Source organism: Alternaria hordeiaustralica (assembly GCF_023758085.1).
Source record: "Alternaria hordeiaustralica strain BMP 2776 chromosome Unknown scaffold_1, whole genome shotgun sequence".
Taxonomy (NCBI): Eukaryota; Fungi; Ascomycota; class Dothideomycetes; order Pleosporales; family Pleosporaceae; genus Alternaria; species Alternaria hordeiaustralica.
The window spans coordinates 1,039,071-1,053,532 of NW_026056773.1; the positions used below are offsets into that span (position 1 = coordinate 1,039,071).

At 56.0% G+C, this 14,462-nt stretch overlaps 5 protein-coding genes across 5 annotated transcripts; 2 read left to right on the forward strand and 3 right to left on the reverse strand.

The window, feature by feature from the left end:
- Positions 1–250: 250 nt before the first annotated feature.
- Positions 251–892, forward strand: J4E84_000311 (uncharacterized protein; the record flags this gene model as incomplete). The annotated part of the gene is made up of 1 exon (XM_049382953.1): positions 251–892. One exon carries the CDS (start codon positions 251–253, stop codon positions 890–892), a length of 642 nt encoding a protein of 213 aa, XP_049248471.1.
- A 222-nt stretch (positions 893–1,114) lies between these two features.
- Positions 1,115–2,372, reverse strand: J4E84_000312 (uncharacterized protein; the record flags this gene model as incomplete). Its single annotated transcript, XM_049382954.1, has 6 exons — positions 1,115–1,147; positions 1,219–1,350; positions 1,413–2,010; positions 2,056–2,138; positions 2,192–2,264; positions 2,329–2,372. 6 exons carry the CDS (start codon positions 2,370–2,372, stop codon positions 1,115–1,117), a joined length of 963 nt encoding a protein of 320 aa, XP_049248472.1.
- Positions 2,373–3,413: 1,041 nt separating this feature from the next.
- J4E84_000313 (uncharacterized protein) lies at positions 3,414–5,285 on the reverse strand (the record flags this gene model as incomplete). Its single annotated transcript, XM_049382955.1, has 3 exons — positions 3,414–3,783; positions 3,893–4,686; positions 4,737–5,285. The coding sequence occupies 3 exons, from the start codon at positions 5,283–5,285 to the stop codon at positions 3,414–3,416; spliced, it is 1,713 nt and encodes a 570-aa protein (XP_049248473.1).
- A 5,250-nt stretch (positions 5,286–10,535) lies between these two features.
- J4E84_000314 (uncharacterized protein) lies at positions 10,536–12,712 on the reverse strand (the record flags this gene model as incomplete). Its single annotated transcript, XM_049382956.1, has 2 exons — positions 10,536–10,658; positions 10,709–12,712. The coding sequence occupies 2 exons, from the start codon at positions 12,710–12,712 to the stop codon at positions 10,536–10,538; spliced, it is 2,127 nt and encodes a 708-aa protein (XP_049248474.1).
- Positions 12,713–13,098: 386 nt separating this feature from the next.
- On the forward strand, positions 13,099–14,352 carry J4E84_000315 (uncharacterized protein; the record flags this gene model as incomplete). The annotated part of the gene is made up of 1 exon (XM_049382957.1): positions 13,099–14,352. One exon carries the CDS (start codon positions 13,099–13,101, stop codon positions 14,350–14,352), a length of 1,254 nt encoding a protein of 417 aa, XP_049248475.1.
- Between the last annotated feature and the right edge of the window lie 110 nt (positions 14,353–14,462).

Here is a 14,462-nt window from a genome sequence, read left to right on the forward strand (position 1 = left end):
CCTCGGAACTGTGCCTAAGCGGGCCTAGTTCACCACCATTCTGAACCAACCGTGGACGCACACCTCAACCTTGGAGGCCAATTGAACCCAACGCGAAGTAAGCTATCGTTTTTCCAACACTCGATACAAGGGCAGTTTTGGATAGCTCAAGTCTGCCGCACAGTATATCCCACACATCATCCAAATCTATAGCCATCAAGAACGATCCCACTACCATCAACGACCCTAAAGGCCATCAATACAGCTCAACATGGCGAACACCCAGCTCCCCATCACATCACAAACCTCACCCACAATCTACTTCGGCTACGGTTCCAACCTCTGGCTCCACCAAATGAGCACCCGCTGCCCAACATCCAAATACCTAGGCGTCGCCCGCCTGCCCAACTACCATTGGATCATCAACGACCGCGGCTACGCGAACGTCGTCGAATCCTCCAAGCAAAACTCGTCCTCCAATTCGTACTCTGATGTAGTATTCGGCCTCGTCTATTCGCTCTTACCAGAAGACGAAAAGAGACTGGATAAAAACGAGGGCGTACCGGTCGCATACACAAAAGAGATGCTCACGTGCGATTTCTGGCCTTCAGACACAGAGCACAAGGTTGATACTAGCAAGCATCCGGAGAAAAAAGAGTCAATGCTCGTTTATATTGATCGGAATCGTGTTACGCCGGATAAGCCGCGGGACGAGTATGTTTACAGGATGAATCAAGGGATCGCTGATGCAGTCAAGTTGGGGGTACCAGAGGGCTATGTGAGAGACGTGATGAGGCAGTACATTCCGGCTGAAGAGGATGAGGAGGGGAAGGAGGGGGAAAGGGAGAGGATGGCGGAGTTTGCCAGAGGGCAGGCGGCAGAGTTTAGGGATGAGAGTGGTGTGATGCAATAACATGTCGGTTTGGTCATCACGTCACACGCCAAGTATAGAATAGAGAAGGCATTGGATGAGTTAACAGATTAGACCACCCGAATATGAAGCAAGACATGCATCACGCGACGATACACAATGCAACGAAGCTCATGGCAACCCATGTCCCAGCAATGAAGCGGCATCAAGCTAATCACTGCCTTGGACCTCTTCTGTCGCTCGGGCTTGTGCGTCAGAGTCGTCCTACAACTCCTCACGGGCCCTGCGGTAGCTGGCCTGTGAATGCAATGCATCAGTTGGGTCCTCTGCAAAGAAGTCTAGTAGTCGGAAGACTGATGTCTACGCACCTCCTGTTCCACCTGCAGCTGCTCGACGACGGGAGCCAGCTCGGACAAGATGTCGTAGGCCTTCTTGTGGTATTCGAGTTGGGCGGCGATGAGTTCGGCGAGGTTGCGGAGTGGCTCGGGGGTGTCGAGGACCTAGTCGGAGGTTAGCGGGGGTGCCAGCACAAGGTGGTGTAGGGTGAGGGGTATGGTCGTACATTCTTCATGACGCCGACAGCCTCCTCAGTCTGACCGACGAACTCGTCCTCGGCCTGCTCGATCTTGGCTCTGGCGTCTTCGCTGATGTCGTCGTCCATGACGTCTTTCTTGGGAGCCTGGCCCGGCAGGGAGAAGGCAGGGCCCTTGGCATTGGCCTTGGTGGCATCGAGGCTCAACCTGGAGTTCTCGACGGCCTTGCGCGCACGTGTGGCGAACTGGATGTTGGTGTTGAGCGTGGTGCTCCAGCCGGCCAGGAAGCGGCTCTGGATCTGGGCGTCCTGCGCCAATCGCGCCTCGCCGACCTTCTCGCTGGCGATGGCGTACTTCTCGAGCGCCGTGGCCAGGGGGTCCTCGCTCGAGCTTGTTTGCTCCGACGTGAGCATGTGCGAGGCGTTGAGGGCGGCGCGGGCAACGGCATGGCTGAAGGTCTTGGGCTGGGGCTTCGCAGAGGGAGGGGCAGTGAGGGCTGCCTGGGCCTCGGCGGGCGACGTGGCGCTGGAGAGCAGGTTGACCTTCTCCGAGACGGTGCGGCCCAGGTCGTTGAAGGACTCGCGGATGTTGGCTGGGTAGTCGTAGGCTTCGTTGGCGTATTGCGAGCTAGACAGTCAGACCAGGCACAGCGACGGGGATCGGGTGTCGTACGTGACCTGCAGCATCGTCGTGTGCACCTTCTTCAGCGCATCCACGCGCTTCTCCAGCTCGATGTAGTCCGGGGGGAGTTGGGTCTGCCATGTCCGTGTCAGCACTGCGCCGGCGACGCTCACAGGGCCGGCCGTACCTTGTCCTCGACATTGCCGACCTGCTCCTTGACATACTGCTGCGTCCTGGCAGCCCACGGTGTGAAGGAGGCGCTGCAAAAGCAATGTCAGCATATCGCGGGCTTCCACCTAGCAGTCGCTGCGGGACCAGGCATACGAGATGTTCTTTCCAAACGCCGAGATCTTGCCGAGGTTGTCCATGGTGCGTGGTTCGTGTGGTAGCTGTCACGGGCTTGTCTGTGTCTCGTGGCGGGGCGTCGTGGTAGTGGTCGAGGTGCGCTCTCCTCTGCCGACTTTCATGTGTTCCGCTGCCCGCTGTCAGGGTCGCGCCTTATCCCTGCAACGCTAGCTAGGCCCGTTTCGATCATCTCCAACGCTCCACATGCACACTCCACAGCGCTTCAACAAGCATCTCATCGCCTTCGTTCATCCATTCTAGAGCGGTTCTAGGGTTTGCAACTTTTTCAAAAATTCAATACATTGCAGACACGCCGGAATCGCACCAACGAGGCACGTGCAGAGCAACTCGAGATTTGCATCGCATTCACAGCCATCACATGCCAATTTGTCAGACCTGATCTCCAACCACATCAGTGGTATCCTATCCTTTGGTTCTAGTATCACAAAAGCCGCATAGAACCGCCATGCGCTGTTGTGATCGCATGTGTGCCTTGCCTGCCTTGTCTCCATCCTCGTGCCTCACATCGAGTCCACATAACAGTTGCGTCCCCTCATCTCTCGTGAATAAGCTTTCCATCGAGTGCATCTTGTCAAACTCTACTCCCCTGAATCTCCATCGATAGGGCTATGGAAACCCAATCTATATGCGACGTCGGATCTGACATGCGGTCCAGCAGCTGACAGACGTCACACCACATGACATGCCGTGTCTGTTCTGTCGCTCATTTCTTCCTCTTTGGCTACAGCCCACCTCGCTCTCTGTGGCCCAAGATGCAATATTGTATGTCACGGCAGCACTGCCTCCAGGCAAGCCAAACCTCTTCTGTCCTCAACCTAGCACGAAACCGCCTCTCGGAAGGCCATCTCGGCGATCGACGCTCGTCCTACAGGGCTGATAGAGCGTTTCCGACAGACACACTCTATTGCAATGCATCCAGCCGTCATCTAGGGCAACGTGGGCGTAGACACTACCGACGTGGCATTGCATCTGACCGACACAACAATTTACGTCTTATCGCAGCCGTGCTGAGGGATTCGAATACTTCTTGCGCCCAAAACATTCTACTGCACAGCGTACTGTTGCTGTGACCCCGGTGGACAAGCCTCTGCGTTTGACGACTTGCGGTCGCTTCCGTAGCCCGGAGATTGCCAGTCTGGAGAATTGTACGTTGAAGCCACGCCGTCGGCGCTCGTCACCGTCATGTTGTCCGAGGGCGGCGAATCGGAAATTGTCAGGGAGCTGAAGATGCCTCGCATCTCTCGTAGATCGTCCGAGACCTGATCCTTCGGTGCCTGTGTGCGGTCTTTGATAAAGTCTTTGATGGACCGGATGATAGGCGGGCAGCTTTCGTCGTTGGGAAGCCACCAGTCCGATGGGCCAACCCCCATGCCTTCGAGCATACGGTTGCGAAGGATGTCGGAATAAATGTATCTGCCCCTTGTGTTAGTCGACTTGTCGAAAAGTTCTCATGTACCTGGTCTGCATCGAGGAAAACATGTTGCACTCATCCAGCTTCGTACAAGCAAAAGATTTCACTTACCCTGATGCCTCGATCCTGGCAAATGTCTGTCGAACCCACTGCACAGTCTTCTGATCTTTCGGCAGGAACAGAGTCGCGATGGCGAAACTGACTTGTGCCTCCAGTACCGCGCCCGGCGGAGCTTCCGGATATGCGCATATAGCCTCGAAGACTTGTATCGCTTTGTATGCTTCTTTAGTGACTTCTGGATCAAGAGGCTGCTTCAACGCCATAGAAGACGAGATGGTAAACATGAACATGATGCCCCACGTGTCCAGCTGCAGGAAGTTCGAGGTCCAAAGCGGTCCGCCCCATAGGACATCCGGCTCGTAAGGGTTGACAATGTCCTCTGGATTTGGCGTTCCCAGGATCTGGTGGACCTTGTGATTGGGATCCGTCAAGTCTGTACCCATGTTCCTTTGTAGCGCCTCCACTCTCTCCCTGAGTATCGGTAACTGGGCCATGAAATCTTGGGGACTGACAAGACCTTTGGCTGTTCTCGCAAACAGATCGTTCGAGTCTTTCGCCACCAGTCTTGAATGCGCAAAACGCTCTTCGTATTTCATTCCAATGTCTCCTGGCATGTCGCGTACTTTCTGCACGTAGCATCCATGTACAGCCTCGTACCACTCCCGACCCAGCACTGCTTCGCCGCCAGACTGAAAGCCAACAAACAGATCAAACCGGACATACCACAGTAGTACTTTGCAGAGAAAATCTGACTTGGTGATAGTCTCCGGCGTGAACAGGCGGGTGAGCATTTCGAACGCAGCTTTCTGATGACCCATGAGGTTGACCCAGTCACCAAGCATCTCCTGCAATAGACGTCAGCATAGGAATTTTGGGCTACAGCAAGGCTACATACCTCGATACTCGCAAGCTGTAATATAGTCAGAAACGTTGCGAGCCCCTGTTTCTTGTTTTTGGTGATGGCTATCCTCAGTCGCGAAACAGACTCGTTGTAGAACTGAAGGAAGCTGTTCATGCGGCCATCTGGCTGCTCAAGCGTGTGGAAGTACGCCGCGTACCCGGCTACAGCGTACTTTAAAGGCTCGAATTTCATCGCCCAACTCAAGAAGTCGCCTTTGAGGAAGCCGTGCGTGTCGCGTTTCAGCGAGTAGTGATGCACACTCATATGGTCCCGGAAGTAGTTCAGATAAAACTGAAGATCTCGGGCCATAGCGGAGGTGCCCTTGGTCACAGGACCGGTTTTGGTGGTTTGCGCACTGCCTTTCCGAGACAGGGACGGTCGTATCGTAGGCGGGGCGGTTGACGACGCTTCGGTAGATGGCGACGTACTTTGATCGAGGAGCGACCCGGGTGTATGTGACGAATCTCGAGCATCTTGACTCTTTGACATGTCGTCGTCGTCGTCGTCATACTCGATGTAGTCGTCATCCTCGTCTTCATCCATGATCGCGGGAAGACGCTCCTTGTTCTCCCCATCATGGGTTTCGGGTGAGGAATGATCATCCGCGAACGCCGACTTGCCCGACTTGGACCCATTCCGGGTCGCCTTTTGACTGGACTGTGAGTCTGGATAGATGCACTCGCGGCTCCCCTTGCGACAACCTAGCAAACTTCGTCAGACTTTACGAACTTCAGACTTGTCAAGCAAGCGCAGGTACTCACGTTCGCAGACGGGATGATTTTCGTCGCACTGTTACCAATCAGCCAAGCCTGACACCTGAAAGTTGATGCGCATACCTTGACTCTTCGTTGCCTGCATGTGAAACAACCGCTCCGAGTTCTGCGGTGCTTGACCTGCTCGCCAGGTGCTGGCCTTCTTCGCGCACGACCATTCCCACCATGCGCTGAGCCCATGGGGCCGGACATATCCTCATACTGATCAACGTAACTTGGTTGACCAATGTTCTCGTATTGTACAAAAGGTCCCGTCACGCCAGGCTGAAATGGGTTGTCTGGCAGGGTGGGTGCATACGAGCCATGTGAGATGATGGTTGGTGGGGCATGTTGAATGTTGGAATTGGGTATCGCATTAGAATCGAGGTTGTAGTATTGAGGCGGAATGTTGTGCCCTGGGGGAGGATAGTATCCAGACATGCCTGAGAGAGATGGGAAAGACTGGAGAGCGATGGAGTGTAGGTTGTTTGTATTGGTAAATGTTGGTGAGCCGTGGACGGTAAGCTTGCCGTAAAAGGATCAACGTCATTCAGTTGCAAGGGTCCGAGGTCGATCGCCGTGTCCACGGGTGTGACAATGGCTCGGGCGCCAGGTACGGGATTTTGAAGGGATATACTTGTAGAATCACGCTTGCAGGATCGAAGCCGTGATTTAGTCCAATGCACGCTGATTTGGGCGCGCGGGTGTTGGCCCCAGCAAGCACTAGGACCAAGCCGTCTTAAATAGACCAGAATTTTGTCCGCAAAGGAACAAGCCGATCTAATGCAACACAATCGCTGACGATGGAAGCATGTGCAGTACCAGTCTGAGACTGAAACTGGACAACGTCGAGGAGGAGAGCACAGCAGGCGCAGGCAGAGGTCGTGTGAGAGCCGGGCCGTGGCAGGAGGCTTGTGTTTAGTTCGGCCAAAGAAGCAATGTCCAATACCAGGAACGGATAGTTTCAATGTTCATCAAACGTCTGCATCTAAAGCCGGGGTGCAGCGAAGGGGAAAAAGCAAGCCGCAAGCCGCTGAGTTGTCTCCCAGGCCGCTGTGCTATGGCCGTGCACCTAAACGCTTCCGCCTTCCGCGCACCCATGGATTAGCTCGGTGCAAGATGCGCTCTGCGATCCCAGGTTTGATCGCTCTTGATCCCCGTGCGAACTGGTCCACTCGCCAGCATCCACATTGGATGGATTCTGGGGAGAGCAGAAGGGTCTGCCCGGAACAATCGCTCCAAAATGCCGTATAAGGCGATATTTGACACATCCCCGCCGTTGATCCCGCCTGTCAACTACTGTTAGGCGTGCTGCCACAGCGATTATAGACTCGAGTACGCTACGGCTTGAGCGAGGTCGCGGATCGCCTTTGCAGCAGACGGACCAAGCCTAGCAGAAGGCGAGCACAAAGCCGGACATGATATGCATCGGCCCCGATTTCACCAAGGTGGTGAGGCATGTGGGGCGTTCAACGAAGCCATGGGGCTAGCAATCGTCAGCGAATGGCGCCAGGACTTGAAGCTGCGCTGGAAGCGGCTGTCAAAGTTAGTGCACACACATACTCGAGTGCCCTTACTCGGGACTGCGTGATGGGCGTCGTTGAGTATAGGGCAGGGCCGGTATATCCATGGACTTTTCCGTGAACTCCACTCTCCTGAAGTGGCGAGTGCGCCGATGCAATGCAGTGCAATTGCCCGGTGGCAGCCTTTAGACTTTCAAGCCTCATCAATGTGCCTGTTAGGAAGAATATCAATTTGATATTTCATCTCACAAACGCGGCTAGCGACGTCGGGCTCAAATTAGCCAGCCGTGCAACGCCACCGGCTCCTTCGCACTGAGTCAACGAGGCCGTTGACGGGAGAATAAAGCCTGCTTCGAGAAGATGGCGGCACTGCCTGCTAACCAGTACAAGCACCGTCGAGCTCAGCCCCGGGTCCCTGTCCCGTGACAATGGTAGCTCTTGGATGCCTGCGTCTCCCCAGGGCATGGAGGCGCCACGGCTGTCTGCATGTTGACGATGCTGCTGGCATGCCGCGGGAAGATTGGCGCGAAAGTGCGAGCTAAGTGGCATGAGCAGGATCGCCTCATCTGCACACCGTCGCCCCAGCGGCGCAAGGCGGCAGCGGCACTTGGATCAAACGGTACAGAGACAGCGGACATGGCCTTTGCGGTCAGACTGGCTCCTTTGGAGGCACTATGAGGTAACTGTCTCTGTGTCGTGCCATGCAGGAGTGGCCAACGGGACTGGAGCGGGGCAGAACTGATATCGTCATGGGCCCTGACAGATAGTGAGACCGACCTTACAGAGGTTGATGTCGTGTTCTGCCCTATACCAGCATGGTAGATGGCGGATGCTGTAATCGCGAATCCGGCTGCAGCTGACTGGTGGAGCTTTGAGCGAGCGAAAGAGCGGGACGCGACCGCGACCGCGACCGTGCAGTTGCTGTGCGTCATGCACGCGGCGCGTCTTTTGGGTGGATCTCTAGATGATTGACGCCGCGTCTCATTTGCCTTGCAGCGACGGAGGCCCATATGCTGACGAGGTCTAGATATGCTGTGCAACAACGCCTGGCGGAACCCAACCTTGGAACTTCGTTCTCGCAAGCCTGGCCGCAGCTCAGCGCAGTCCAGGTGCATGCCAAACGCGGCCTGCGTGTGCCGGTGGCTTGCGTCTTGCATGCCGCGAATGACGGGCTGGATGCTACGGCAGAAGATGAGGTAGTGTGTGGGGTGACGGTCGAGCTTTTTCTGCCGTCGTCGAGAGGAAGGTCAGATTCAGATTGGACGACTCATCACGCAGGCAGGTGCGAGTCCGAGGTACGCTATTCCACGGCAATGGACCCACGTGTAGCAGGCAGGGTTACGCCCGTTTCTACCACGGCGACCCACAGCCAGATATTCAGCTTGAAACAATTAGACCGACTGCAAGACGCTCCGCAACCTCTCGCCCGCAGAGCGCGACGCCAATCTTACGCTTTCTGGCACGCTGACGACATTGCCAATGGCTGGCGACTGCCTTCCTGCGAAGCAACGACTACTGCTGACACGAAGCAAGGCCTGAATCCACTCTCACACGCGACTGCAGTGGAGTCCCTGCGAGATCCTAGAGTGCCATGTTCTCTGTCTCAACGTCATTCCCATCTCCCATGGGCACTATTGAATCATCTCCACATCTCGATGTCATGTGAAGCGCGACCTAGGCTACGGAATATCCCATTCGTAGTCATGGGCGGCAGTCCGCGAGATTCAGAGAAATCATGAGCTACCATAAATCCTTCCGTATTGACCGGAAGACACTGTTCCTGCCCGAAACGGTAACCTCATCTCCGAGTCGAACGAGTGGACCAGTGACCCTGGACTTGCAACTGGTCGAGGGTTGGCAACCAGATCGCACTTACTGGGATGGGAACCTGCGAACATTCTACATGGCCGGTAGCTGAGATGGATCGGGAGTTGAAGTGGGATCTGGACACGACATCACGCAACGGTCCGCCTTTCTTTCGTATTGGCTAGGATCTGGATTTGCTGTAGGAACAAGCCGGTACCCTGGCTTCCTGAGACCCCGTCCCAGGTTGCGCGGTGGTCTTGAATCATCAAACACAATCTTGCATGATCCTTACGGCTGCACAAGAATCCTCTTGAACAGCTCATCGGATTATATCAATTAATCTATCGTGTTCAGCTACAGCAACCAAGCAACTTCTGTGAGAGAGTTCATATGACATCACACATGCGAAAGCTAGACGTCTATGTTCCTGATGGAACGCAACGGTCGTCTGATAGATCGCCCGTCCAGCTTGTATACAACCATGCTCCACTATATGCAGGGTCTGTGACTCCGCGCGACCAATAACAAATCCATACACACGTTCGTCCGCATTCCGAGTTGTAGCCTATTTATCCAGTATGATCAGCAACGTGTCCCTCCGTCCCGAAAGCAGGCGCACGCCATTCCGGTATCTGCACTTATCCCGTCCTCACGCAGGCTATATCAAGCTACAGCAGACCAAGCCGTTCATCCATCAGCAACTCCTTCTGCGCTCCGCGGAAGCATCAACAAGGGGACTATCACCAGTCTACGCCCCATTCAGAAATACCCGGACGCTATTGATCGAGGGTTCGGCGGCTGGCTGTGAAAATGTCAAAAGGTGTGTGTGCACTGATATGCGCGTGTGTGGACCTGGTTCTGGTCCATCCACAAGCATCGTATGATAACTACGGTTGTGGCGGCCGCCCGCCCCGGCAATGATTACTCCTACGACGCTATCGGGTCAGCACTACAAGTTCCAGAACGGAAAACTCGCCCTGTGCGTCTTCGCCGTTTACCAAAGTCGTTCCACCGTATAGCTATACGCTGCCTGGTACACTTCCTCTCCTGTTCGACCGTAAGGAGAAAAGGTTCGGGCATTTCGGGGTACTAAGACCGAATAATGGCCGGCACGACACGTCCCGTAACATGTGGGTGACTCGTCGCACTTGGGCGGATGACGAGCATCTATATCAGCTCTGCTAATCCGCCATGGTACGTGATGCATGACATGAAGCAGGCTTATGTGAGCAGATATGCATCCCCTCTCTCCATGTATCACTCCTTCAATGCGATCCCGAGAAGTTACATGCCGAAAGAACGCTCCTTGTCATTATTACTGCTGGCAGGCAGGCCTTCAGCACAAGCGTAGCAGTTGGTCATGTCTGCTTAATAATGTAGCTTTAGAGCTAAATCACTTCTCCTGTCTTATCCTACCGCCTGTACAAAGAGAGATTCGTAGCAAGTCGTTGAGATGCTGCCCGCCGAAAAACAGTCCAACCCCCATCCCTTTTCCCTGGGATGCCGTGATGCCAAATATGCCAAGATTCAAGTGGTAGATTGTGGACGCCATGAACGCTCCAGTTTGCAAGAAATACAGAAAACAGCCTGATACGATAATCCTTCGTATCCAATAAACCGGGTGGAGCAGCCAATCATATAAGAAAGGGGTATATGTGAAGAACGAGCGGAGCCGGAAGAGCAGAGCCTGGTCTGCTGCAGATGAGAATCGTTCAAGCGGCTGCTTGCGGCGCGGCAGGCGCAGCGGCATCGGGAGTAGCATCGGCTTCTTTGACCGTTTCGTGCACGCCCTCACCTCTACAGAGCGGACACGAGTTGCGTCCTGTTGTCAGCCACTAGAATAGGTTAGCATATGCAACTCCTCGAACACAAGAGACCAACTCACCTGATCAATGCAAATCTTGTGGAACATGTGTTCGCACCTGATCAGCTTCCGCGCTTCCTCATCCACCTCGAAGTCGCATAGGCAGACGAGGCAGCGCGCACCCGGAACGAGACTGATGGTCTCCTCGCCCTCAACAGCCTCGGCCACAAGAGTACCAACACGATCTTGTATCCTGAAGAGACCCGGAGCCGAAGCCACATCCTCTTCGCTCGCAACTGGCGGTTTGGCGGGCCCGAGTATAGAAGAAAGCAACATCATGTCTTCGTAAGTTGGTGAATCGGTGAAGAGACTTGGGGTAGTAAGAATAGGGTGGTTCTCTGGGTAGCTCCCTCCCAGGACGTATATGATCCAGCTCCTCGAACCCTCCCCAGGATTGTTGTCGGGCTCCACGACACCTCTTCTACGGGGTGCACCCGACCCATACCTTGTGAAATCCGACTCGCTCAAGCGTCGTGGGCGAGCATTGCGGGTGTGCGTTTGTGGCTCTTCTGCAGTGGGCTCGAGAGTCGAGCCGGCAGCTCTACGGACGAAGCTGTTCCGCCGTGAAGGTGCCGAGGACTGTATGGTCGGCGAGGGAGGAGAGGTGGAAGTCGCTGGTGTAGTGGCGCCTGATGGGCCGGCTGAGAAGTTGAGCGTCGTCGCGGGCGTGGAGGGTGGGGGGAGAGGCCCCGGGGGAGAGTCAGTAACGGATGACCATGGCCGAGGGTGCTCTTGTGGCGTGCCGCGGTGATGCCTTTGACTGTCGTAATTGGAAGGAAAGTTGAAGCCGCCCATCGAGGCTCGCCGCCTATGGCTGAAGCGTGTCCCGTTCTGTGGTGGTTGTAGGATGTTTGCATTGGCATCGCCTGGTGACGTCGGAGGTGTGGGGAAGCTCGAGAGGGCATCAAGGAAGGGCGGTATGCTGGCATCCTCCTGTCCAGTGCCACTTCCGGGTTGTATGGATCTGATGCCCACAATGATTATCGGCACCATCCTGCCCTCCCCATCCTCGTCGCCTTCTGCTCCGCTGTTCCCTGATGCACTGCCACCGCGCCCACTACTATCGTTCCGCCCGTTGTCGGTGCCGGTGCCAAATCTGAACATCCTGAAGAAATTGAGGGGCGCCTGGGCGGCTCCCGGAGTGTCGCCACCTTGTCCGTCCTCGTTGCCTCGGAGCGCCGATGCTATGCTGCCATTCTGCAGCGACTGCAAGAAGGTATCGAATGTGCCGTCTCGGGTTGCTGCTTGGTTGTCGTCGCCCACCAGTGAGGCTGCCGTGGCTGCGGCGGCCAGCGATAGCAGTCTCGACAGCACGTCGGCCTGGTCCTCGCCCTGCCGCAGCTGCTGCACGTTGTCCATGTTCTCTCCATCCTGCCATAGTGACCGTCTCCTCCGCGGGTGTCCTATCATGTTGCGAAGTCGCCGCTGAGACGGAATAATGCCGAGCGCCCGCCCATCCCGGCGCAGCGGGCTCAGAGGAACCAGCGGCCGCGGTCGATGTGCGTCCGGCCGCTCGCCCTGCGAGTTGCTCCGCAGCAGCTGGTCAAAGTCGAGCCCCAGCTCCGGCACCTGCACACGGGGAAGGAAGGGCCCTCGGTCGCTTGCTGCATGTCTCAGAGCGGAGCGGCTTGGCGTGCTGGTACTGGGTGTGCTGGCTGCAGCGACGCCGGGCGTGGGTTCCGTGTTGCGGGAAGACATGGGCGGCCGCCTGGACAGCAGGCCCGTCATGGAGCTGAGCGAAGAGCGCGCCCGGTTCAGCCGCGATCGCGAGCGACTGGGCAACGGGGCATCTCCGGGCGCTGACGGGCCAGCATCGTGGCGCCCGAAATGAGAAGAGAGGCGGTTGGAGAGTCTGGTGGTGCTCGTTCGCGGTCGTGAGGGCGTGTCCGGCGCTCTCTGCAGCAGCTCTGGCACCGTGTCGCTGTCGGGCTGGGACGAGGCCAGCAAGCCAGGCGCCCATGACTGCGGCCGCGAGCGCCGCCGTGTTTGCGCGTCCGCAGCGCCCGTGGAATTTGCCTGGCCCATGTTGTGAGGCCGTCCGGCGAGGAAGGCGCGCCTCGAGAATAGAAACGGTCGGAGAGGGTGTCGTCGGTCGATGTGTCTTGGGTCAGAGCGACGAGGTCCAGCGGCGGCAGGCGGTGATGTATGGCGCAGCCGAGCCTTCCCAATTCGTCACGCCGCTAACGCCATGGGGCTACCGCCGTCGATTGCTCTTGCCCAGGTGCCTCGAGTCTATTACTGAAACCACTCGCCGCACCTTTATTCTACAGACTCAATTTCCCTTCCCTCCCCTCAGTGTGTGTGCGTGGCCGCTATCCTGCATAGCCTCACCGCCGCACCCCGGCCTTCTGAGCAGGGGCCGTTGCAGCGCAGAAGCCGCATGAGCCTGCAGTCCTGCCTCATCAGCAGCCATGCAGCACTTCACCACGCAGCTGCGCCATGAACAGAACAGGACACGCTCGTTGCGCGCGAGTCAGTACCACAGGGCAAGAAGAAATAAAGATAAAAGGAAGGAAGATGAATCACTTGCGGATCTACAGGCCGACGACGAAACGCAGCCAGACGCCATAGCCCAATCGTACGCCTCGTCCACTGCGCCTGGAATAGCTCAGCTGCGTGTCGCAGGCCTATTGCCCAGTCAAGAGGACAAAGTCCCTCCACCACCCTTCCCCCATGCACCTGCGAGCGTGTCCAAACAACACAATGGCCCCGCTAAAGTCCAAGAGGAAATGGCCAGACCGCCTTCACGCCTCTACGCCGTCCACGCCTCTTCCAAAGGTGGTGCCGTCCAAGGCCATCTAGAGGCTCAGAAGAGGGCTCATCTCGATTCTCTGTCGACGCTGATGCATTGCTGTCTGCTCAAGGGAGATTACGAGCGTGCGGGGAGAGCGTGGGGCATGATTTTACGGACGCAGGTTGCTGGTGGGCGCCCTGTAGATCCCCGTAACCACGGACGCTGGGGCATCGGTGCTGAAATAGCGCTGCGTCGAACGCCACAGACGCTGATGGAGCACAGATTCTCTCCAGAAGGCTTTGAGCTTGCTCGTGAATATTATAATCGTCTCATTATCCAACACCCAACCCGGAAATTGCAACCCCATGCTGTTGACGAGAGGACATTTTACCCACCCATGTTCTCGTTGTGGATCTACGAAGTCCGCGAAAAGAGCAAGCGTGCAAGACAGCAGCTGCACGACGACGTTGCAAACCAATCGCGCTCCTCTCGAAGCACGTCAGTCGACAGTAACATCAGTGAGACTCCGGACAACTCTTCCGCAAAAGAGGCGACAATTCAAGCGGAGGAACTTAATCAAGCTCTGGAGATTGCAAAGCGCCTCGACCAAGTCATATCATCTCCGCCATTTGATAAGCAGGCAAGTCTCCTGGAACTCCGTGGCCACATTTCTTTATGGGTTAGTGATCTCACAATGGGGGATATGGATACCCATGCGGACTGGGCTATGAATCCATCTACGCACTCAAGTCCAGCTCCAGAACAACTCAAACGACTTGCGAAAGCTCATCATGAAGTGCTAGCAGCGCAGGCGTTTCTCGAACGCGCTGTTGCGAATGGGGCTGAGAGCCAGGCAGCAACTCTGTCAAGTATCAACATCAAGCGTAGGAGTCTGGTCAAAACTATGGAGCAGTTGCGTACTGCCAGGTGAGGCAAGCACCTCACGGATGAACAAACTTTGATTTCCGCGTTATACCCAACCTCTTCTTACAAGACTATTACAATTTGAGACCATGCACCAAGGTCCCGATACGTGAGTAT